This window comes from Lampetra planeri, chromosome 44 (genome assembly GCF_965212315.1).
Source record: "Lampetra planeri chromosome 44, kcLamPlan1.2.h2, whole genome shotgun sequence".
In the NCBI taxonomy this organism is placed as follows: domain Eukaryota; kingdom Metazoa; phylum Chordata; class Hyperoartia; order Petromyzontiformes; family Petromyzontidae; genus Lampetra; species Lampetra planeri.
Genome location: NC_136150.1, coordinates 9,870,399 through 9,896,017, shown reverse-complemented (window position 1 = coordinate 9,896,017; position 25,619 = coordinate 9,870,399). Strand labels below are relative to the sequence as shown.

The 25,619-nt window shown below is 50.1% G+C and overlaps 1 protein-coding gene across 11 annotated transcripts in view; it reads left to right on the top strand.

The window, feature by feature from the left end:
* Positions 1–24,848, top strand: part of LOC144732927 (GATA-binding factor 2-like) — a 66,559-nt gene extending 41,711 nt beyond the window's left edge. For 6 of the 11 annotated variants that reach the window (XM_078614602.1, XM_078614598.1, XM_078614595.1 and 3 more), the window contains 6 exons: positions 189–2,443; positions 11,955–12,389; positions 13,211–13,588; positions 16,870–17,066; positions 18,371–18,496; positions 18,809–24,848. In XM_078614602.1, the coding sequence (XP_078470728.1) occupies positions 2,086–2,443; positions 11,955–12,389; positions 13,211–13,588; positions 16,870–17,066; positions 18,371–18,496; positions 18,809–19,222 (1,908 nt within the window). In that variant the 5' untranslated portion in view covers positions 189–2,085 and the 3' untranslated portion in view covers positions 19,223–24,848. The remainder of the gene's footprint in view (positions 1–188; positions 2,444–11,954; positions 12,390–13,210; positions 13,589–16,869; positions 17,067–18,370; positions 18,497–18,808) is intronic. The other 5 variants (XM_078614603.1, XM_078614601.1, XM_078614599.1 and 2 more) reach the window with 4 other exon arrangements.
* Positions 24,849–25,619: the final 771 nt, after the last annotated feature.

The window sequence follows — 25,619 nt, the reverse complement described above, 5'->3', positions numbered from 1 at the left end:
TTAGAGAGGACTCGTCACTGATGTTAGCCGGGTTCACACATAGCGCAGTGCACTAACCACTGCGCCACCGCTCCACCCCATGCGATTCACTACACCTCTGACAAATTCGAAACACGGCCCCACAAATTGGCCTAATTGTGTTTATGTTGTTAGGTTCTGACTTGTGTTTCCGTGTGTTTATTTTGCAGATCACACCGTGAGATAACCTCTTTGTTTGAAAAACCACCGACACACGGGCATATGTAGCGTATACATGCAGTTTACATGCAGTCTACATGCAGTATATTGGCAAGAATTGAGTTTCCCCGTTTGGAGAAACTTCATGTAACCAGGATTGATGGATTTCCAACGGCGCAAGTGTTGAACAGCAACAGGAGTAGCAGCAAACTTCGTCACGAGCAACTTTCATCACGGTCAACTGTTATAACACGCAAGATTTATGAAAAGCGACGTTTGTCACAAGCTACTTTAATCTCAAACAACTGTTAGAACAAGCAACTTTTATTACATGCAACTTTTATCACCAACAACTACTACTCCCACCTATCAATATCGTTAATAGCCAGTTAGTTGCATCAGCTGAAAAACGGACCAGCAAGCTGTACTGTGGCATGCAACTAGTTTGAGCAATTAAGGAGCAATTTTAGTGGCAAAGGAGTTGCCATTGTCGTTAAAAGGAGCAGAGGCAACAGCCACTGGTGGCCGCTACAATCTACACAGCAGCAATAGTACAAATTCAAGCGACGTATCTAGTGATACAGATGTACACATATGTACGTGTGTATACGTACGTATATGTGTGTACTCATGTAACGTGTATGTGATCCGAAATAACTTGACCCTATGTGAGTATATCATTTAACTTAAATATTTTCAAAAAAAGATAAAGGTCCCCTATGTAACCAAACAGGATGTTGGGCAAGTACCATTAGCGATAACCTATCGAGGCTGGAACAGAACATGAAGGGGTGGTGGTGTGGGTAGCACTGTGCCCGGCTGCCTTTGTCTCCCCAACTGCTGATATTGACACACTGCACTAGGGACATAATTTAAGGCTAAGTCGATCTAGGCGAGGCCCAGGACAGGTTCTGATAGCACTTGCCACTCACTGATGTTGTTTTCCGTGGCCGGGAATCAAACAGGTCGCCGGGTTCGTAGCACAGTGTGCTAACCGCTGCGCCACCACTCCCCACACACACGCATATTACATACATAGACACAGCTAGAAACATTATTCATACATACAGACATCATATTTAAAGTGCGAACACATACACGCATAGACTGAACACACACACACATTTCAAGAGCCGCATGGCTCACAGGGCTATACCTCATAAATGAACTGATATATGTATATATATACACGTCACAAGATAACAAAGACAAAGAACCCCCATAGAACATTGACAGACTGTCGGGGTAAGTGCTGTTAGCGAACACGTCACACTATGTAAGCACGTATACATACACTGCATATACACGGATAGATAAACCAGCAATCTCCATATGTAAGCACGCATACATACTGCATACACATACACTGATCCATACTCACACAAAATAACATTACAATATGTAAACGCACGTATACATACACAGTCCGTAGCCACAAACTTAGACCAAGACACACACGTACTGTTAGCGAGCACCTATTAAGGCCGGGACGGCACACGGAGAGGTGGGTGGGCAGCACGACGGCCCGACCGTGTTTGTTTCCCCAAGTGCTGATGTTTACACACCGCATCCAGGTACTCGTTTAATGCCTAGTTGATCTCACGTATGTATCTATATATGTTGAACTTCCATCACACCGTACGTAGCGAACCGTGTTAATCAGGAGGTGCAGTGAAGAACCACAAACCAAGACACACACGCATGCCATTCGTCACTGTGAGTATTTGGCAGCAATACATTTCCATGTGACAAGCCATTTCGTTGGGCTATCATTTGTGGCCAGGTCGCTTCTGAAAAAGAGCTACATAGCTCAGAGAGCCTCACCTGGTGAAATTCAAATAGAAGTGACTTTGACTTCGCTACAACAGCGCCCGCGCAAGGCTAGGTGCACCTTGAGACGCTCTAGCGATGGACGCGGACGCGGAGCAACCTCGCTGGCTACAGCCACACTCTTCTGGAGCCCTCGGAGGTCTCGCGGGACTCTCAGCCCTGGACACCGCCAGCCACTCAACCTCCTTGCATCTCCAAGGTCCCACCTCAATGTCCCACCATGGCTACACAGACAGCTCCACTCATCACTCACACGATGACCACCACCACCACCAGCAGCAGCAGCAGCAGCAGCATCATCACCACCAGCAGCAGCAGCAACAACAACAGCAGCAGCACCTTCATCACCAGCAGCAGCATCACCTGGATGCGTTTTACATCTCGGATGTGCAAAGTGGCTGCTATGGGTCTCATCCAACCTACAGGACTTCCATTGGTGAGACCCCTCGTGAAACCAGAGATTTAGTGTGTCTGTGCGTCCTGTGTGGCTGTCTGTACGTATATACAATGTGCACGTATGTCAAACTTATTTCGCACCGTACATAGCTTTTGTAAGAGCTGTGGTGCAGTGGTTAACGCACTGTGCGTGTAACCTGGCGAGTTTTGATTACCGCTTACAGCTTAAAAGCATAAAAATGTCTAATATTTGAACGGTCCTGGGACTCCCCCAGGTCGACTCAGCCTCATGTGAGTATCTGGTGCAGTGTGTAAACATCGGCATTTGGGAGACAAAGGCGACCGAGGGTGGTGGTGACCAACCATCCGCTCCCATCGTGTGGCGTGCCGGCCTTAATAGGTGCTCGCTAACAGCAATTCAGTCCAGCACCATGCCAGGCCGCCTTTGTTTCCCTCGTGGCGATGTTTGCACACCGCACCAGGTAATCATTTGAGGCTAAGTCGACGTAGGGGGGAGGGTCCAAGGACCTAGTTCAGATAATCGATATAACTGGTGTTGGTTGGCCGTGAGCGAGAATCCCATGCACGCATGTCCAAACGTATACAAACACACACATGCACCCACATTTTGTTTGGTTTAGACCTGTAAATTCTGCACAGTAAGATTGCAGAGGTATTGTTAAGTTTACTAGGTGACCATGTGACACAGCGGTCAGAGCGCTGACCTGGCACCGCTGAGATCCTGGGTTTGAATCCAGGTTTCACCCGCAGCGCGTGATTAAACCGGGTGCAACAACTTGATGGTCTCAAGAGTTCCATAGACTTCTGCGAGGGATGGCAGTGGCTGGGTTATGTCTTCATCCAACAGTGGATTGACTATGGCTGATGATTAATGCATTTCTATGTATGTATGTATGTTGGACTTCTTATTCAACCGTGCTAATCGGAGGTGTGGGGGAAGGACAACCAATGGCACTTGGGTCTGTTCCGTGACTTCCTGCCAGGGCCCTTCGATACTCCACACGGCCTCAAAGTGACACAAGCGTTGTGGTGATGTCACCGCCACTTTGTGGTGAACGGCGGTTGTTGTTATAGACTCTTATAGAGATCCACAGATTTGCATAGGGACTCATAGGCCCACAGAAACGGAGTTGTGATGAGACCGGGTTTTCAAGGGTAGTGAGCTAATGCTCTCAGCCCAAGCCACCCATGGCTGCACAAATAAATCCATCGCATTATATTTGGTCCTTTCCTAATTGGCCTAAATCCCAGCTCTGAAATGCATATTTTTTTATTGACATGCAACAAATGTTCTTCACGTGACGTAAAAGAGCCCTACCTGCCTCCAGTGCAGGTTTAATCAAAGTTTATTTTGTGTAACCAGGTGAGAGCTCAAGAGACCAAGAATAATTTTCTAGAGTCATCTGGGTTACCAATATTTAAAAAAGCAAAACAAATAAAGTAAAGTTACAGTAATGAAGCAAGTGGCAATCGGAACAAAATGAACCACACCGCATGGGACATCACTAAATATTGCACAAAGATAAATCAACGTTAAAACAATGAATTCCCTGCAGTGTAAGCCGGCTCCAACAAAACGGGCCGACTGAAGCGACGACTTCGGAAGTCGTTCTGTGACATCATCTTCAGCATAGCGCTTCTCTGACACGTGGTGATGCACTGCTAGCTGCGAGGGCTCTCAATGAACATTGCTCTTTATCCCATGACCGACAGGACGCGGCGAAAGCTCAATTGCAATATAATTGCAAGAGGAATAAATCTAAACACACGAAACAACAACAGTTGCTTTTTATGAGTGGCATATAAGACAAAAAAAACACGACAGTTCTCTGCCAAACAGTGGTCAGAACAATCACCCGTTGTTTGAAAGAGAGAGGGAGAGACGGGCATTTGAACATGCGAGTATATATCTCGCGGTAATAGTCGTAATTACCGCTAATCTTGGGGTGGGGGGGATCAGCCTATCTGACCAATTTGTTCCTGTCTCGCAGCGCCGTCAACGGTCGTCAGCTGCTTCAGCTGAAATAACGCCACGTTTTTGCCACCGCAACAAAAAAAGACACGCGAGGCCGCATCACGCGGTTGTCCGGCAGGACGCCACCACCACCATGTGAAACGCAATCGCCCAACAGAGAATTTAAATCGTCGGCGTATCGCCCCATCCGCTTACTCTGAACTTGGGGGCGAGAGAGACAAACGCGGAGTTCTGTACATGTAATATTACACATCTGCTTCTATGCGAAAAGTAACCGCTGTTAGTGCCACGGTTTCATATAGTAATGCGTTTAAAATATATATCCATATATATTTGGCCGTAATGATGATGTGGATGATAACGGACGTCTGATAGCAATTTACATTACAGCTCATCTCAACACATTTGGAACGGCACCCCTAGTGGCAGCTGTGGGGCAGCTGTGTAGCACCAGATGACTCAGCACCTTGGCTGCAAGCGGCATTAGTCTGCCAGTAGGGGGCGATAATTGCTGCTGTGTCATACCATTTGAGTAATTTGGAAAGTGTGGGCCCTGAAGCCGGCACACAACGGTCTGCTCTTTCGAGTGAGGTCAGGGGGATATCTAACGTTCACTTTGAGTAAAACTAATGGCGCGTAGTGTTAGTATGGTCAGCACACACCGCAGTATTCATCAGGGCGGCCGCTACATTCGAATCGCCATCCTCCGCAGGGCCATGTCACGTCACCACCTTCCACGTTTAATCCTGTCCCATAATTGCCGGTCCTGATGTTATGCTAATTGTTTACCAGTTATCTGGTGCTGCTGCTGTGTTGGCACGTGTTTTATGTGCCATGAAGAAGAGCCATTGCCCGAAATGTCTCCTGTTTTCATAAAAAAGGTTTTAGGGTTAGGTCGCGTAAATATAAATGTGTCGTAAAATCACCTTCACCCGACAGAGCCAATCAGTAAGGTTTGTCACGTGAACAAGACAGTTACTGCTTCAGCACACCGGTGTGTTAGAGTGCAAAACCACAACATTTACAATTTGAGTAAGTGATCTAACCCCAAAAAACTTTATTACGAATAATATTATTTACGAAAGTCTATGTGTTAAATTCTCTCATATATTTTCCGTTTAGGGCCGCAGTGTTATTGACAATTCTGTCGAGATTATGTTGGACAATCGTTCAGTATAACTGGGAATTGACGAAGTATATTTACGGGACCTTTTTGCCAGTATAAAAAATTATGAAAAATAAGAATAGGCTTTACCCATTTTGGCAACAAAACAGGAGGTGTTAAGATGTTCAGGTCATCAAGTCTGCATTAACCACACATTACTTGTAGCAAAAATATGCAAACAAACGGGTCCACGAGTTGGGGGACAACAAACTAAACACAAAACGCACCTATATATAAAATTATATATACCGTATACGTGTAAATGTGTATGTGAGGAGCGATGATGTAGTGGGCCCTTGCGCTGCGCTACAAACCTGAAGACCCGAGTTAAATTCTTACTTACGGACAGCATCAGTGAGAAATATCTTAACCGGTCCTGGGCCTCCGCTAGATCGGCTCAGTCTCAAATGAGTACTTGGTGCAGTGTGAAAAACTTAAGCACTGGTGAGACAAAGGTGGCCCGGTATGGGGTTGTGTCACGCAAGATCGTCGCGCGCCATGCTGGCCTTAATAGGTGCTTGCTAACAGCACTTGTCCCAACAGTCAGCTAAGGCTATACGGGGATCTTTGTCTGTGTTTTGTCCATTTGTGCGTATGAAGTACAGAACTGTATATGTGTACTGGTGGCGCAGTGGTTAGCGCGCTGTGCTATGAACCCGGCGGCCAGAGTTCGAGTCCCATTCACGGTCAACATCAGTGACGATTATGTGAACCGGTCCTCGGCCTCTGACCCAGCATCGAATGAGTACCTGGTGCGGTGTGCAAACATCACCACTGGAGAGATAAAGGTGGCCGGGCGTGGTGTTGGCCACCCACCCCTTCGTGTGTCGTGTCGGCCTTCATAGGTGCTGTCTAACAGCAGTTGCCCCTCGAGTCTGTTACAGGCTACACGGAGGGATCTTTGTCTGGTGTGTAACCTTTGTGTTTATAAGTTGAATGGGCCAAACATTCCAGTGCAGGGCTCCTCCTGCGAGGCAGCACGAGTGAAGCCTTTACTGGGTACGTAAATGGCATTATCGTTCTCATTCATCTTGCTCGTCATCAGCCCCCACCACTCATTACGATGAAACAACACCCCCCTTTGATGAATTCTTGATGGATTTATTAAAATAGCCACGCTCGCGTTTTTCACGTCGCATGATTGGGCATGTAATTACAGTCTCGCGTGGTTGGGGTAAAGTGTGGGTACACTCCCACCTCTTCCAAGATAGTCTGGCGCAGCATGCAGCAAAGTAGCACTCTCTTAGAGCGCCTCTCCAGTAGAGGCCCCTTCCGTCAGCAGTGACGTGAGTAGGCAGTTGCAGGGCTGCGCCTTTCTCTGAGCGTATGAGCGATTCAACTTTTCTTTTTCACCCCCGTTGAGCCAAATGCAGCTTCACCCAGTGGGTATTTGCTGTTAACAATTACATTATTATATATTTTTAGTTTGTTACACTGATATACCTATGTTTGTTGAGCTTTTTTGGAACTGTACGTAGCCAACCGTGCTAATCGGAAGTGCGGGAAGGACAAACTACTAAACACAAAAAAGAGTTCTAATGAAATTCGTTTTCAATTTAGATTTAAAAGTGGCATAGCTCCAGTGGATTCCAAATATCAGAGGGAAGAACATTCCAGATGTTCGCAGAAGCGCATCTGAAAGCGCGCGATGCGGGGACCGTCTTTGTTCATGATCCCGTTGAGCCAGTTTCCCCGCGAAGGGTATCCCTAGTGGCAGCTGTCCCTGTGTGGCAACAAGCGACTCAGCACCTGGCCTGCGAGCGGGCGTTCGTCTGCCAGTAGGGGCCGATGATTGCTGCTGTGTAATCCCAATTGAGTAATTTGGAAAGTGTGGACCCTGAAGCCGGCACACAACGGTCTGCTCTTTCGAGTGACGTCAGGGGGATCTCTACCGTCCACTTTGAGTGATACAATACTCACCGCAATATTCATCATGGCGGCTGCTGCATTCGAACCGTGAACCTTGGGCACAGCAGTAGCGGCAAAACAAAGACAAAACGCCAACACTGCAGACAACACATACAGGGCCCTGAAGGAATATCGCACAACTAGCACGCCTAGAGGTAATTAACGGTCGTACATGAAAGGTGCACGAATCGATTTGTGATATACGATTACGTATTATGACTGACCAGAGTGGTGAAGTATTGTCAAACAACCCTCAAGAGCAACGTGGTGTTGGGGTGGGGGGGCTTCATCCAGCAGTGGATTGGCAAAAGGCTGTACACGATTTCTTCATTTTACTTTTACGTATGATAGCAATATAGTTCAGAAGCTCGATGCCACTGGATGTCCTGCTGCTGCTGGCCACGACGAGAGCGCATTTTCAGAAAAATTACGAAAAATTATTCATTAAAAATTACCTGCCTCGGGCTATCGTCATATCAATAGAGGAGCATATAGTTGCGTGATCCACCCCCTTTGAGGTAATGCTAGACTGGTGGGGCTGCCATGAAAGCAAAACGTATGATACCTTAGTTGTGAGTATTGTACCTTTACATCTTTGTATTAATACTGTCACTGTGAGAACTGTCTTCCTCTAAACGCAATACAAGTATATATGTGTATATTATTGTACACGGGCTAAACACATCCGTAGCTATTTCAGTAAAAGTGAGTCGGTAGAAAGGAGGGGGGCAAATTGTTAACTACCTCGCCTGGTATGCAGGAGGTCGTAGGTTTGAGTCCAACCCTGACACCTGCTGTATATTTGGAGTTTGCGTGTCTCTTTCCCAATGGTCGCGTGAATTTTTCTCCAGGTCCTCCGGTTTCCCCCTCCATATTATAATCAACTTGCATTTAGAGTATTTTGCTGCTATAAATTTCCACACGTTGATAAGCCACTTCGTTGGGCTATCATTTGTGATAGCCAGTCGCTTCTGAAAAAGAGATATATAGCTCAGTGGGCCTTAATTGGTAAAATAAAAACAAATTTAATAGTTTAGTTTATCTTGCACACCCCCTGTTGAAATAGGTCATGATGCCTCTGGCTAGTTGACCAGGCGAGAACCTCTGTGGCTGGAGGGACGCCGAGCATTGGGTATCGGGGGCATCGGGGCATGGTGCTGGCCACCCACCACCTGCCTCGTGCGCCGTTATCGGCCTTCATAGGTGCTGCTACTTGCTAACAGCGCTTGCCCCAACAGTCTGTTGAGGCTACACGGGGGGCGGTCTTAGTCTTTGTGGGGTTTTCCCCTTGCTCTACTCGGTGACGCGGCCCAGCGGCGGCGCCTGTTTGCCGCTTGTTGGCGGAGAGGTGCGGCGATTCAAATTCCAGCGGCCGCCCGGTGACGTCCTAGCCAAAATGAAACATACTATGCACCGGCTGCATCACGGTGAATGTTGCAGATCCCGTGCTGTCATTCGCCAGAGTAGGCCATTCATGTGTTCCAGGGTCGCGATCTGAATGTGAAAAACTACACTACAAATGACTCAGCTGGACTCGATATATGTCAGAATCAGAATCTGTATGTATTCTGGAGGAATCCGATGAGCTATGAAGGTTTTTTTCTACAGATGTCCAATCATTGTCACCTTCCCTCTGACCCCATTACTGTGAAACTTCGCAGGACCCCCCTAATGAAGATGCATGGGACTGGGTGAGGCTTTCCTGGGTAAAGCAAGTGTATTGCTAGTAAGGTCGAATAACCACTTTGGTCAATCGACTCCCATCCTATCGAGCCCTCCTTCGTTTGAAACCCGTGCCTCTGAGAACTTCCATTCGGAGCCGCTCACGTTGGCTAACGGTGACTCACGGTGGTCGTGGCTCTATCGTCTTACCTTTAGGAGAGTGCAGGACCCCACCTCTCCCCACCAACTCTACGTGTCTCTGCCGCAGACATCAGTGGTACTACAGTTCTGGCTGCTGCTGATCTGGCCGATCGGTGATGCCTCTCCGCCCTCATTCGGAAAAACCAACACCTTTTGCCCACTGCCGGTGGATGTTTGCATCAAAGAGTGTGGAGAGAGCTGCCAGAGTCTGGTATTACAGAATAATTGCTCAAGGTGGGGGGGTTGGGGGGCAATGACATGATAATGGGGGGTTGCATGTGGTTCTGTGTTTAGACGAGTGCGCTATCGTTCCGGATGACTGGAGGCGCGGTCTTGCGGTGCCTATCTGGAAAGGCAACGGTGACCAGTGGCATTGCAACAGCTACTGTACAGCGTCAGTTACTCTGCTCTCGGTAACCTGGCAAGGTCCTGGCAGGGGTGTGCGCCACTGGCAAAGGGTTTGAGACTGTCTGCTGTAAACTCGGCAGCTGAGAAACGTTGGCTTCACACCCAAACGGACAACCAGTGACCCGATCCTAAGACCTGGACCCTTGGTTGAGTACCATTGTGAGGGTCAGCAGGATCTGCCCGCGGGCCTATACTCCAGCCGACGAAGGCCTTCTGGCTAACCTGGTGCATCAACAATTCTCCAGGGATAGCGCAGAGTCTGGGAGCATTTCCCCCACTCCTCAGTCTGCTTCGGGAGGTTCCTGCGGCTTCGTGGAATTTCCGCAGCGGAGTGTCGATCTGGTCGGGTGGCACATGTTCAAGAGCTGAGAGTGTGGTGGATCGTGGCAAGTATAGTTCCTAGCCCCCCCCCTCCCCCCCCCCCCCCCGAGTGAGTGTTGGTGGTGAGTTTGTTTCGCCCCAAAGCCTCTCAGCACTTGCATGGCCTGGACGCGCAGTCAGCTCGTGTTGGTGAAGTGGAGGTCTCCCCCCCCCCCCCCCTCCGAGTGAGTGTTGGTGGTGAGTTTGTTTCGCCCCAAAGCCTCTCAGCACTTGCATGGCCTGGACGCGTGGTCAGCTAGTGTTGGTGAAGTGTAGGTCACCAACGTTAACTATAAAAAACGAAAAAAAAATGTTATTTCACCAGGTAAGGCCCACTGAGCTATATAGCTCTTTTTCACAAGCGACCTGGGCACAAAGGATAGCTCAACGAAGTGACTTATCATGTGGAAATATATAGCAGCCGAATACTATAAACGCATGTTGAATCCATATATAGAGGAAAAAAACAGATAGAGACAGGGAGAGAGACATGCAAACTCCAAATGTACAGCAGGCGTCAGGGTCGGGATCGAGCCTACGACCTCCTGTATACCAGTCAAGGTAGTTAATATCTCACCACCGCGGCAGGTTGCTGACAAAGCCTGTGATTTTCCACCGGAGCTGCTCTATGTCCTTACATTTTTCTCTTGAGATGAAGGCCCTGGATGTGCTGAAGATGGAGCGATCGTGGGATTGGAGGTCTCCTGGGGGGTAAAAACTAAAACCCAGGCTCTCCTCGACTCTCTGGAGGGTGTTGTGTAGTCCGCCCGATTGTCTGGCGAACACATCGAGGTTGTGGACAGGTTAACTTACCTTTGAAAACGCTACCCGGATCAGCGAAGGCTCGGAACCGGTGTCTCAAGGTGACCGGGACTAGCTTATGGGTGATGAAGAATTTTCTTAAACGACGGTGTTATCTTATCTGAGCAGAAGGACAAAGCTCCGTGTTTTAAAAGTTTCCTGTGCTTGCTCTCGTGCCTCTCTGAAGCTGCGATGTGGACGTTCTGGGGATCATTGAGGGCACAACTCAACTCTTTTGATCTCAGGTCTCTTTGTAGAACGTTATGGGCAGCGATTGGATTAATCGTCATTTAACTGTCAGCTATGGCAGGAAACTAAGATGAGGCTCGCTAGTTGCGTTATACGGGAACACCGATTACGAAAACTTTGCTTGTGGCTCCTCGCTTCCCCTTGGTTGGCCCTGCCCTACAAGTTCTCTGAGCTGGAGAACCTCGTGGATGGGGACAGGGGTAGGCGGAGGCGGGGGGGAAGGCCGAGGAGGCCCTGGCCATAGGCTTGTGGCTGCGTCAGGTCACTTGTCACTGTAGAGGCACGGGGATAGGAAGGGGGTTGACTTGGGCGGAGCCCCGAGGGCGTTGGCTCCGGAGAGAGGATGCCGCTATGCACCCTCTCGGCAGAATTATTCGATCCTCGGCCTGACCACGCAATGACATTGTCACACGACGGTCACCTCGAGATACCCCGAACTGACGTTTGGTTGAACGAAGTGCAGAGCTACGTTTGAACGTGACCGGGCTCACGCCACCGACGTTGAGCCAGTGTGAGCCGGGTTTGATCGCAGTCGACATGCTCTGAGACGCGGGCTCATTCCCAGGTTACTAGCGGCGATGGCAGCGGTTCTGCTCTCTGACCTCACAGTGACCCGGCCGGCCCACCTGGTCACACGGCCAGCCCACGTGATCGCTCAGACATTTGTGTTGTTTGCCGATGTAACTCACTAAACCCCCACCCCGTGGCCCCTTTCCTGGGCGCCTGTGCAAAAAGAGCTTCAGAGCTCATCGGATTCCTCCTCCAGGATAAACAGAGATTCCGATCCTGTCCTCTCTGCAGAGCCATCCCTGAGCGAGATGTCACACAAGATCTACGCCTCTCGTCTCTCTGGGACCGCTCCGCATCTCCTGCCAAGTGCCCCGCCGCTGCCCTGGCTCGACGGTGCCAAGACCCTGGCGCCGCACGGCCACGCGCACCACCCGGCCAGTGGCACATCTTGGCCGCTGGGACCACCGTTCGGCAAACCGCCGCCGCCACCACCGCCGCCACCGCCGCCACCACCGCCTCTTCAACCGGCCCCCATCGGAGCCGGAGTGGCATACAGCAGCAGCCCGTCTTCGCTGACGCCCGGATACTCGCCGAGTTACTCACCCGCTCACCACCACCACCCGGCTCACCACCACCATCACCACCCTGCGCACCACCACCACCACCACCATGCTCGAGCGCACTTCTTCAACTTCGGAGGCGCGACGAGTCCGCCGATAAAAGACGGCGAGTTTCCTCACCCCCGCCACCACCAACTATGCTAACTCCTCACCCCACTGCACCCCCTTTCTGACTCTGCCGTGCTCATCTCGCTGTGAGCTTTGACCTCCCGCTCCCAGTGACGTCACTTCCTGCAGACCATTGCCATCTTCACGGTGGGCTTGGTTCAGTTGAGGTTGGCAATTTTGGTGGAAATCGTTTTGGGAATTTCCAGTGAAGCAGAGCGTTACGTTCTCATGAGGAGTGATCGCCTGAAGTCTTTGTTGAGGGGGTAAAGGAGTGCAATGAATTAAATTCTCAGGTAGGCTGAGCGACGCATCTCTCCACGCTTGTCTGCACAATTTTCAACTGCCGTTCCACATCCTTTGTCACTGTCCATGCTTCTGACCAAAACGACACAGCCGGTTATGTGCGTCGATTAAAAAAAAAAAACTTTTAGGTACATTGGGACATAGCTTTTCATTTCCCTCAGATAGACTCACGTCGTGCCTTCATCCAGCAGTGGATAGACCCCGACCGAAGATGTATGGTGGTGATGATGATGAAGTGATACTTGTCCTTCACTTAGCAAATCTAAATGGTAAATGTTGAAAAAAAAAGGAAAAAACGATGAGCTACCCCATTTACCGACACGTACAACAACTATAGCCTGGTTCCTGTAAAACACACACATTGTTATACCACAACTGCCACCAATAACCCCAGAAATGCCTGGTATGCATGAAGTCGTGGATTCGATCCCACCCCTAATGCTTGCATATTCTCCCCGTGTGATATCGCGATGGTCCGTACTGCGAACCTATTCTCTCTCCCTCCGCTTGCCGCAGGGTTAGAGAAGGACCTGGAGGCCATGTCCGTGGTGGCAGACGGTGCTAAGGGAACGGACATCTTAGGTGGTGGTGGTGGCATTGGAATTGGCGGCGTCGTTGGAGGTGGCGGCGGTGGGATTGGTGTTGGCATCGGTGGCACCGTCACCACAACCCACGTGCCCATCCCCACGTACCCGGCGTACATCCCGGCCGGGACCGATTACGGCGCCGGCTTCTACCCGCATGCTCATCACCACCACCACGCCTACCACCAGCCCCACCACCACCACCATGCAGTGGCGGCGGCAGCAGCGGCGGCGGCGGCCGGGATTCTAGGCAGAGGCACGAGTGCTCATGCCTTCACCAAATCCAAGAGCAAGGGACGCTCCGGCTCAGGTAGGGGAAGACGCGAGCGGGCCACGGACCCGCCGGTGCGACAAGGGGCGGCGATGGGGCCAACTGGCCAGGCTTCCCCCATACATGGTGGTGCTGGTCGTGGTGGACCTTATCTTCCCCTACGGATGAACTATCAGAATCAGAATATTTATACTGAAGGAATCCGATAAGCTATCAAGCTCTTTTTTCACAGATGTCCAGTAGAGGCAGGTCAGAACGTTCCAACAACAAACAATACAAAAACTTGAAAGTAGTGCAAAGTACAGAAAAGGTAAACATCACCCAAACACAAACAAATAAAACTAAACACCGCCATTCTACCAGGCAAAGTCACTTATTTTTCAGAAGCGACCTGGCCTGAAATGATAGCTCAACAAAGTGGCTTATCACACCACGTGGTATTGAGATGCGTTTTGGATTCAAAGTATTTAAGTTAGATTTCGGACCGATCATGGGATTTCGGTATCATCCGAAAGATCCTGGATTCGACTTTCAGATTTTACCAATCTATATAAAATCGCAAATCTGTCTGTCTGTCTGTGTGTCGCCGGACCATACGCGGTTTCATTGGACGGCAGTTGCCCCTGGCAACGGGTAGCGACGCATTCGCTGCGGGGTGGACGCCATTTTTAATTCCCGTTAAAAATATGCGCACGCATTAACACGCGACTCTGAGGTAAATTCATCAAAGTTTCACGTCCTCTTCACTCCCCCCCCACCACAATGTGTGCAATTACTATTATAGGGTCGGTAGATTATAAAATTATAGCGATTAGACAGTATTATTGTAGCGCGGGGGGGGGGGGGGGGTAACGGCCCCGGTACCCAGCCTCAGCCGGGTGGGCAATCTAGGCGAGGCCGGAGGCTCTGCACGGTACTAGGCCTCGACACCCCACCACACTATAGGCCGTACATATTACTGCACAGCGGCCGAGGAGATCGTGCCTGGGGGGGGGGGGGGGGGGCAGGGGTAGCAGCCCATCTGTGTATATATGTAAGGTTATTAAGAAATATATTTTTCACCCGGGCAACGCCGGGTACTTATGCTAGTTGTTATATAAAAGCCTCCCCATGTCATGTCAGACGTGGGGCTCGTTTGACCATACTTCATCAACATACAGACACACATACATACCACGCTTGTCAGTGGAAGATGTATGCCAACCCTGCTAATCGGAGGTGCGGTTGAAGTTGACTGGTTCAAATGACACTCGCCCCTGATGGTAGCTGTGCTCAGGCATGGCGAGTGACATTGATGGTAGCCATGCTAGGACATGGCGAGTGACACTAATAATTGTGCAAATTATTCGAAATACATAAATCAATTGCAGCTCAATGCTGCCAGTCGTGAACGATTGGGGATGAAAATCCGGCCTACGATTGGATAAGATATCTGTGGGAAGGCAGCAGCGGCTCACCCCATTCGTAAAAGCCCCTTCCAAACAAATGTCTCTGATCGTCATTTACAGGTGCAATTTTAACAACCCCATAGTTGTTATGACGTGACACGTGCATGGGGGAATGACACGGGTTTGTGTTGATACCCAAATTTGTGTTGATATCTGGGTGTGTGTTGATACCCGGGTGCATGTTGATACCTGGGTTTGTGTTGATGCCTGGGTTCGTGTTGATACCTGGGTTCGTGTTGATACCTGGGTTCGTGTTGATACCCAGGTTCGTGTTGATACCCAGGTTCGTGTTGATACCCAGGTTCATGTTGATACTCGGGTTTGTGAGGTGGCAGAGTTCCGACCGTTCGCACAAACCCGGACGTATTTCCCAGTCAGCAACGAGGCCCCTTACTCCAAAACCGTGCGGCATCTTGCAATCGAGTTCGGCGCAACACCGGCAACTGGATCTCATCACGAATCAATCCCTGCCACTCGAACAACCCAGACGCCAATTCACGGAACTGTCCAGGTCAAACTCGGACAGGTAGCAACCCGATGTGGTGAGGGTTTTGGAGTGTGTTGGAGTGTTTGAGGGGTAGTGTCAGTTACGTCATGCCGTTTCAAACGAATACGGTGTCGACACATTGTGATTTTTGTCGACGCTGTATGTGACGCACATACTTTGCTGAGCACCAGTTGGACATGGGTTTGTGTCAAGTGTCTGGAGATTAGGGGGGGCTCTGTGGGTGGGGGTGGACCTTGTGGCATGGCTCGGTGGGATTCTGTGGGGAGGGCACTGTTTGTGGCAGTGGGGGGGGGGAGGGGGGGGGGTTCTGTGGGGGGGGGGCTTTGTGGGGAGCTCTTGGGGGGGGGCTCTGTGGGTGCTCTGTGGTGGGGGGTTTAGGGGGAGGGGGGGCTCTGTGGAGTGGCTCGGTGGCGGGGGAGGTTCTGTGGAAGGGGAGGGGGGTCTCTCTGTGGTGGGGTTTTACAGGTCTCTAATTGCATTATGAATGTACTCACCCCTGACTGGACATCATAGCTCATCAGATTCCTCCTGCAGGATAAAGTGTCTGGAGATTAGGGGGGGCTCTGTGGGTGGGGGTGGACCTTGTGGCATGGCTCGGTGGGATTCTGTGGGGAGGGCACTGTTTGTGGCAGTGGGGGGGGGGGAGGGGGGGGGGGTTCTGTGGGGGGGGGCTTTGTGGGGAGCTCTTGGGGGGGGGCTCTGTGGGTGCTCTGTGGTGGGGGGTTTAGGGGGAGGGGGGGCTCTGTGGAGTGGCTCGGTGGCGGGGGGGGGGTTCTGTGGAAGGGGAGGGGGGTCTCTCTGTGGTGGGGTTTTACAGGTCTCTAATTGCATTATGAATGTACCCACCCCTGACTGGACATCATAGCTCATCAGATTCCTCCTGCAGGATAAAGGTTCTCATTCTGACTAGTCGAGACAGTGTTTCAATGGATTTTTCTGTATATATTGAAACGTGCATTGAGATTATTTATATTCATTTGGCTGCTATAAAATTCCACTTACAAGCCACGTTCTTGTGCTATCATTTGTGGCCAGGTCACTTAAAAAAAAAGTTAATACTTAAGTGGGCTTTACCTGGTAAGAAAAAAAGTTTTGTTTTAGTTGTATATATTTTTAAAGTGATTTGTTTACCTTTCCTATACTTTTCACTCCTGTCGTGCTTTTGTATTGTGTTAGTCGCTGTAACGTTCTCACCCCTTGCCCCTACTGGACGCCTTTGAAAAAGAGCTTCATGGCTCATCAGATTCCTCACGCAGTACAATAAATATTCGGATTTCTGATAACAACAAAAAAAACACCACAGCGACGCTGCCGTGCGCTCCTCCTCGTTCCCTCTCCCCGCCCCCCCACCCCCCTTCTTGCAGCGCTGAGCGAGCCTCATGAGTCCGTTCCGGGGGGTTCGTGTGCCCTGGCAGACGGGCGCGAGTGCGTGAACTGTGGCGCCACCTCGACTCCGCTGTGGCGTCGCGACGGCACGGGCCACTACCTGTGCAACGCGTGTGGCCTCTACCACAAGATGAATGGGCAGAACCGGCCGCTGATCAAGCCCAAGCGGCGCCTGGTGAGGACTTTGCAGCTCCAGGCTAGGTGCACGTCGAGTCTGTCGCGTGGCCGCGTGCGGGAAGGCTCGCAGCTTAGCAGGGACAAGTCCCCGGTGTTGTGGGTTGACTGACCAAGACGACTCTGGCAGATACATGACCCGTGACTATTTTAGTCGCCCGGGTGCTGAGCTCGTTGTTTAACACGGAGGATAAACTACGCGTTTATATTTAGTAATCCAACCCAAATACCTTTATTAAGATTACTGTATCTCGTTGTTGTTGTTGTGAGTATCAGTTACACACCAACGTGGTCATGAGCATGAATCGAACCTGGCAACCCAGGTTCGTACACAATGCGCTAACTGCTCCCACAACAAGACAAATATCTCCCTTGTAGCCTAGACTTATTTTTGGGGCAAGTGCTGTTAGTGAGCTCCTATGAAGGCCGGCACGGCACACTAGGGGTGCGTGGCCAGCACCACTATATAGACACACACAGGCTAAGATCTCCTTATAGCCTACAGAGACAGTGCACATTGTCAGACTTATGTCTTTTGTTTGTATTATGACTGCAGGAATTGCGGTCTATGCAAACATGACTCCTTGTAAAAAGGTGTAATTTTTGTTGCCAGATAGAAGGGTAAAAAACCAATTATCATATTCTTACTGGCAAATGAGGTTCCCATAGTGTAGATGCTTGCCCCGAGCTCTCATACTCTGATGGTGCATTGTCTTTGAGTTGTGCGCCTTTTGGCGTCATCTGGTCCAACCCATGTGAGACTAGGCTCTAAGGAAAGCTGTCTCGGGTGTGGACCAATCAACTTCAAGGACAGTGTACATTGTCAGACTTATGTCTTTTGTTTGTATTATGACTGCAGGTATTGCGGTCTATGCAAACATGACTCCTTGTAAAAAGGTGTCAGTTTTGTTGCCAGATAGAAGGGTAAAAAAACCAATTATCATATTTTTACTGGCAAATGAGGTTCCCATAGTGTTTAGGGCTGTTAGCGACGACTTATGAATGCCGAGGCAGCACAGTAGGGAGTGGTGTGGTAAGAATCACATGCTCGGCCACCTTTGTCTCCCTTGTGGCGATGTTTAGACACGGCACCAGGTACTCATTTGAGGTACTCATTTGAGTCGACCTAGGGAAGGCCCAGGACCAGTTCAGATTATCGTCACTGGTGTTGACCGTGAGCGGAAATCGAACTCGGGTGCCAGGTTCGTAGTGCAGCGTGCAACCTGCTACTTTCCTGCACCCCGCTCACACATACATACACACAGCCCACTAACCCCTTTACCACCTACATGGTTCGGCGTGCAGTCGGCGTCGCGGCGTGCCGGCACGGCGTGCGCCAACTGCCAGACGACGACCACCACGCTGTGGCGGAGGAACCCCAATGGGGAGCCGGTGTGCAACGCGTGTGGCCTTTACTACAAGCTGCACAATGTGAGCGCGCATGGGCACACATGGACATTTACGCACAGGCATGCATGCACGGGCACGCATGGGCTCGTGCACATGGGCATGCATGCCGGGCACGCGCCACAAGTTGATGGGTTTACATGGCACAATAAGCACCCTCCCCACTCGTATTATGCGCAAAACCCACAGCAGCATCACCCTCTACTGGGACACTCTTGCGGACTCTGTGGTCACCAACGGCACGTACGATTTTATTTTATTTATGAATTCCCACTTTTTTAAAATTCCGATTACCACCCCCACCGACCCTGCCACCGCCCCCCTCTCCTCCCACAGGTGAACCGACCGATGTCGATGAAGAAGGAAGGAATCCAGACTCGCAATCGCAAGATGTCGAGCAAATCCAAGAAGGGGCGCAAGCTGTCAGACGACCCCGACTTCGACCAATCACGCGCGGCCGCTCTCCTTGACGCCAAACAGGGGCCGCCGATGTTCGGCGGTGGTGGCGGGAGTGGTGGGTTCTCACCGATGGGCCACCATCACCACCACCCGCACCACCATCCGCACCACCACCCACACCACCACCACCCGCACCACCTGGGTCACGTGACCCACTTTGGCGCAGCAGCGATGGGGGCATCGGGTCACGTGATGGGGGCGGCCGCCGGTGGTGGAGGTCACACGGGAGGGGGCGGCCTGGCATTTGCCCCGTCGACGCATCACTCCAGCATGATCACCGCCATGGGTTAGGTTATCGTTTGTCCAGTGTGGTCACTGCTACGGGTTAGTGGGATCACCGCCATAGGCTAGTTTATTGGACAGATCACAATCAGTCCACCATCATCGCCACCGTGGGCTGGATCAGCAGCGAGGAAGCTTATCCTGCGCGGAGGCCAGATGCATGCCGCTACTTCATTTCACAGTCTGCAGTGGGCCCCATGAGACCAAGCGCTCCAGAACAGCTGCCACTGCAAGTGTCTTAGCCAGATGAATCGGGTGTTAGAGGGGGGAGGGGGGAGGATTTTGTTTGTTGGCATTGCGTTGATGAGCAATGGGGATTGTCAAATTAACGATGGCATTGTTAATGAACAATGACTATTGGTGAACAGCGGCACTGTGGTGATGGACCAACTGCCTTCAGGTTCACTTGACCAGCAATCTCTTCATTTGGCCATCCGGACTCATGAACCCCGCGGTTAACAAACAAAAAATTTAAGAAATGACGCTATGACCTGGTGACGAAAATTCCACATGCCGATGATGGGCGGCGGTCCCTCCAAATGAAGGACACCCACTCTTGACTTCCCATAGAGTGCTGCTCGTTCCATCTGCGATGCTGATAATGATGACAACGAAGATGACGATGCTGATGATGATGACTATGATGACAATGATTATTATGATGGCGGATATGATTACGACGACGACAACAATACTACCATGAAGATTACGATGGACCGAGTCGAACCCACCCGCAACCCTCCCAAGCTCAGCATCGCCCCGCGTCGCCCGCCCACCCTGCCTCACGTATTGTGTTGGCGCTTGCCCCTGGAGAATGGGCGTTGAACGACAACATTGGACCGGTGAGGAATGGCTCACAGGGGGCCGTGACTTATGGTCGCCAAAACGTCGAACTGTGGTGCCCGCGCGATGACACCGCCGCTGCCCGTGCTTCGATTGTTCGACTGGCAGCGGTTCAGATTGTCCACCGTGAGGCGACTCCGCTGGCTTACTCACCAACCTCGACGCGAATGCAGAAACGCCGACGATCAACCCCCACCGCTGTACGCATGAAGAAGTGTCCATTCAGGTCTATAGGTCTCTGTGTGGCTCTGTGAGTCTTTGTGCGAGTCTATGGGTTTCTGTGCGAGTCTGGGTCTCCGTACAAGTCTATAGGTGTCAATGCGACTCCATGGTGTTCTGTGCGAGTCTATAGGTCGCTTTGTAATGATGTGAGTCTCTGTGCAAGTCTATGGGTCTGTGTGACTCCATGGATTTCTACAGGCCTTCGTGCGACTCTATAAGTCTCTATGTGAGCCTTTATCTTACACAATGGCCCACGTAAGTAGCACCACTGCCCACTTTGATTATTCGCGAGCAGTAGCAGAGGCAATTTCAGTAACAAGCTCTTGGAAGATGTGGGGCCACGGTGCTGTAGCCTAGCCACCCACTCGTGGCTAAGACAGCTGAGCAGGCTGCTGCCACCACGTGTATGTACTGTATGTATGTACTAAGCACCAGTTGTGTGTGTGTGTAAATACACACGGCCCTTGTACATAGCCTACTGCTTCGTGTACATTGCAGTGTTATTATGTACACACTGCCCAACCCACCCCCCGCCAACACGCTCACTGCCGTGTACATATATATAATGTGTGTAATGTATATTGTGAATGCAAATGCTTTTATGAGTCGCTTGCTTGCTCGCTCATTCCAAACGGGAGTTTTCATTTCCTTCCGCTCGAACGACGTAAAATATAGGGACTATCATGGAAGAGAACTCGGTAACCACCAGGCACCATCGCGATCCATTAACTCGGTAACCACCACCCACCATCGTGATCCATTAACTCGGTAACCATCACCCACCATCATGATCCATTAACTCGGTAACCACCACCCACCATCATGATCTATTAACTCGGTAACCACGACGCACCATCGCGATCCATTAACGGAGGGGAGATTTCCAAAATCCTTGCCTGTCATTCGCAAAACAATTTTAGGGGTGGGGGGGGTGTACAACTGCAGAAGTAAAAATGTGTGTCGTGCATCCCACCTCCACCTGACATGGTCAATTTGTGAAGTAGTCACGTGACGAACAGCAGCAGCAGCTCCACTGGCGATGTTGCTGTTGTTGTTGAAGATCGATCCACACAACGTTTGACAAACGCGTCATGAACGATTCGCTGGTGGTTACAGCTGGCGTCCCTCCATGCGCATCCGATCAGCGACAGGTTGTCGCGTAGAGAGCGAATGCGCCAATCGATTTGCTTTTATCGGGTCGCGTTGAAAAGCGAGCACAAAATTGGACGACGTTTTGGTCGTTTCGCTCACGACTACATGCAGCAGCTGCAGCATAATCATCAGGCGTTAACAAAAGCGTAAAAATAACTTCCTGATCTGAGTCCTTACATTATGCTATTATTTAGTATTTCATTATACAGTCTATTCTCCTAGAACGCGGTAGTAGTTTCGTTATGGAAAAATCACGTTACAATGAATAATATAGGTTAATGAACAGTCCGCGATAACACGTGAGATGCATACACAGACTAAACAAAGACTGAGGCACGTGGGTCGCATCTGGAAGCATCCAGCAGCATCCCACCTTGTGTGATGATACGCGCAACGTAGTTCCGCGTTCACTCGATCGTGTTATATCCAATTCGCATCACGTTATAAAAATGTGTTCCCGAATATAAAAGACCCAGGGGCCGCCCGCGATCACACGGGAAAGACCAATTGGTGCACGTGGCCGAGGAGAGACCCGTGATCCGGGAACCACAGTTGATGCCGCTGGTGGAGGACAAGGAAGGATGGAAGGTCTTGGTGGAGTCGCTGCCCCTGCGACCCTGTTCAGTTCAGAAAAGTGGGCCGATATTGATTGATTGAATTCATTGATCGCGTTGTTTCCAAGTTGTGTTGTGAAAACAAGAGGCGGCGTTCCAGGAGAGCGGACTGTATTCAGTTGCGATTGAAAGCTTGTGTGGCGAAACAGACAGGTCTGCTCCACGTGTATTGTAGGCAAGTGATCATTCCCTCGCACCCCCTCCACTCGCTCGCTCTGCCTCTGCCCAAGCAGAGCTGACTTTCTCGACAATGAGCTGTTGTGGGTGATCGAGTTAAATTTTGTCGAGGGCACCGCTGATGTTTATTTGGGGATGTGTGCATGCTTGTGCGCATCCGCCGCAACCTGTTGGTGCCGGTTCGTGGCTCCACGTTGAGGAGGCTACGAATTCCGCCTCGGGGTTTTTCCAGTCTCGGGCAATGACGCACCGCAGGTGGTCTCGCTGAGAAAATGGAATGCACTGGCCAGTACTAGAGACCCATAGACTCACACAGAGACCCATAGACTCACACAGAGACCCATGGACTCACACAGAGATCCATGGACTCACACAGAGACCCATAGACTCACACAAAGACCCATAGACTCATACAATGACCTATAGGCTCACATAGAGACCCATAGACTACCACAGAGACCCATAGACTATCACAGACACCCATAGACTCACACAGAGACATATGGGCCCACGCAGAGACCCATAGACTCACACAGAGACCCATAGACTCACACAGAGACCCACAGGCTCACACATAGACCCACATACTCACACAGAGACCCATACACTCGCACAGAGACTCATAGACTCACAGGGATATCCATATGTCCACGCAGAGTAACTGCACTGGTGCATTTTTATCACCAATACACGTTGCCTCTGTGTTCCAATTATCAATTTGTGCCACACAGAGACCCATAGACATGCATAGAAAGACCACCACTGGTGCATCATTATCATCACACGCTGCCTCTGTGTTCAAATTGTCAGTTAGTGCACCTGCACGCGCTAGCACCCGAGGCTACACAAATCCCGGGTGGACTTTGTAAGCTGCCTGAACCTGGAGCCACACTCATGCAGCACTGATGCACGGGTTTAACGTTTAGCTAGGTCCGCTTTTGATGCGTTCGTGTGAACGAGTGGACTAAGTTGAGACCAGTTCTGGACTCAAACGTGTTGGGGGGATTGGGCAGGAAGGTTTGACAGGGAAAGCGGAATTGTGTTGGCCATTGTGACTCTTTGTCCGATGTTTTAAAGCAACACCAAAAGATTCCCGCAAAATTCACGAAAGCAAATTCACACAGTCCGCATTTTCAAAGGCTAAACACAGGATTAAAGAGGAAACAGAAATGGGGCTCACGCATAGTTCAACCCGCTCCCTGTGCCCCCCGCATCACGACAGATAAAACTTAAAAACAAATAACTTAACTTATTCCGCTAAATGTTAGTGGCAGAGACAAAACAATGGAGTGGCATCTCAAGGGAGGGATCTCGCCCGAGAGGATATTTCCCACCCGGAGTCGGAGAGGTGAAATCGACTCGTGCCACGTGCATCGTGCCACAGCTTGGGGGGGGAGCTTTCATCCAGTAGTGGATAGATCATGGCTCACGATGACGATGAAGCCCAGTTAACGTTTTTTATGTCAACTCGTTGATATTGATCGTTACCCTCGTAATGCACGCATCGAGTCGCGGGTGAGAGGAACATTGACGTTTGGCTATTCGCAATTTGCCGTCATTGTAATCGGTTCCCGTGACCTCTGCAGCCACTAGACACCGCTGCAGTCACCACGACGCACCGATTGGTTCGTCGATTAAAATATCGCGTGCGCCACAATCTATCAATTACTACGCATGCAAATGGAATACTACTTTATATGAAAGTTAAGTATTCGGGCTAAATGGAGCAAATTAAAGCGCACAAAACGAGACGGAAACATTGAGAATCAATACAGAACGAGACGAGAGAAAAGAAACATCAGCCATAGTTAGTCGACTGCTGGATGAGTATCTCCACCAAGCTGAAGCCACCTCTCACGATCCTGCACACGAGTTGAATCACTCGCTTCATATCCCTCAGTGGACGGCCTCTTGGTAGACAAACCATCGATCTGGATCCCTGGCGAGGTGAACGCTGATGCGTGTCCACAGAGGAGAGCGACGGAACTGAATGAAGTTTTTAATAGATAAAGCACTGAAAAGAATTAAGGATTCTAACAAAACAAGGAACGAAAATCAGCACGTTTTCTCATATTTACATACGTCAAAATAGCGTTCCGTTCCAAGATAATCACAACATTCCTTTTCGCATTTATCAGTGTTCCGTTCCAAGGTTATAATAACATTCCGTTCCACGACAATGACATTCCGTTGCGACATGTTCACGTTCCAAGACGCACAATGGGACTCACGTCACAAGGCGCGTGACGTGAGCCGACGCGCGATGACGTCACACTTCATGACGTCACGGTCGCCTCGATGGTTGCGAGGCGACTTTTCGGGCCTTTTGTTGTTGCTGCCCAGTTTTTGGGCCAACGCTTTTAATCAATGTGTCCGCATTTCTCAAAAGTTCACATTGGATCATCTTTACGAGAGTTTTAGTGACCCCCCCCCGTCCCCCTGTCCCACCCCCATGCCTTCACGCTTCGAACCTTGGCTGTAAATCGTTAACAACAAGCAGTTTGTTCTGAGCTGTGCTTTAATAAAGTGAAGGATCAACGTTGCAGAGATATACAATTGTATTATTATATGTTCCAAATGAAGGGATGTTTGATGATTATGTTAATAATAAAGTTTTTGAAATCAAATTGAAACAAGTTTTAGTTGATTGTCTGTAAACCCTATCAGAGACCGGTCAGTCTGTCCTTGTCTCGAGACCTGACGTATACGACGAAATGACACAGCGTGCGCTCCACAGACAGCCCCTCACGAGCCTATTTGCTGTACTGGGGCGCCGCGGTGGCGAGGAGGTACTGGGTTCGATCTCAGACCTTGACGATGTCTGCTGTTGCATATCTGGAGTTCGCGTGTTTTCTCTCTCTGGTGGTCGCGTGCATTTTTCTCCACGTTTAGATGAATTGGCCGTTGATAAAAAAAGCCCCAAGTGTGATGATGATGATGATATCAGCCGCTGCGATGAGCTATCAAGTGTGGTCAGTTCGCCTCTGAAAACGATCTAATAGCTTTACCTGGTAAAAGAACAAAACGCGTTTTGTTGTTTAAACTTAATTCTACAAGCTTCCACCTAATTGCCATGTAGGTAGATGTCTCAAAAACTGGATCCATCTCTGCTTGTTCCATAAACCCCCCCACGCTTGCTAATTACTGACTTGCAGGGGTGCGTAATGGCCACCACGCCCATCTAATCTGCTGCTCCTTCAGGCTCACAATTACACGATAACATTTCCACTGCTGTGTGGGATTTGAGAATCTTTCCAACTTGTATTTTTCTTTGAACTGCCGCGCCAGAAGATGGAATCAAAAATGTAATGAAAAGCACGCAGCTATTTGTGCATTATGCAAAAAAAATCAGTAGTTACTGAATAACTGCACTGTGGTCATCTTGCCTTCGGCCACCA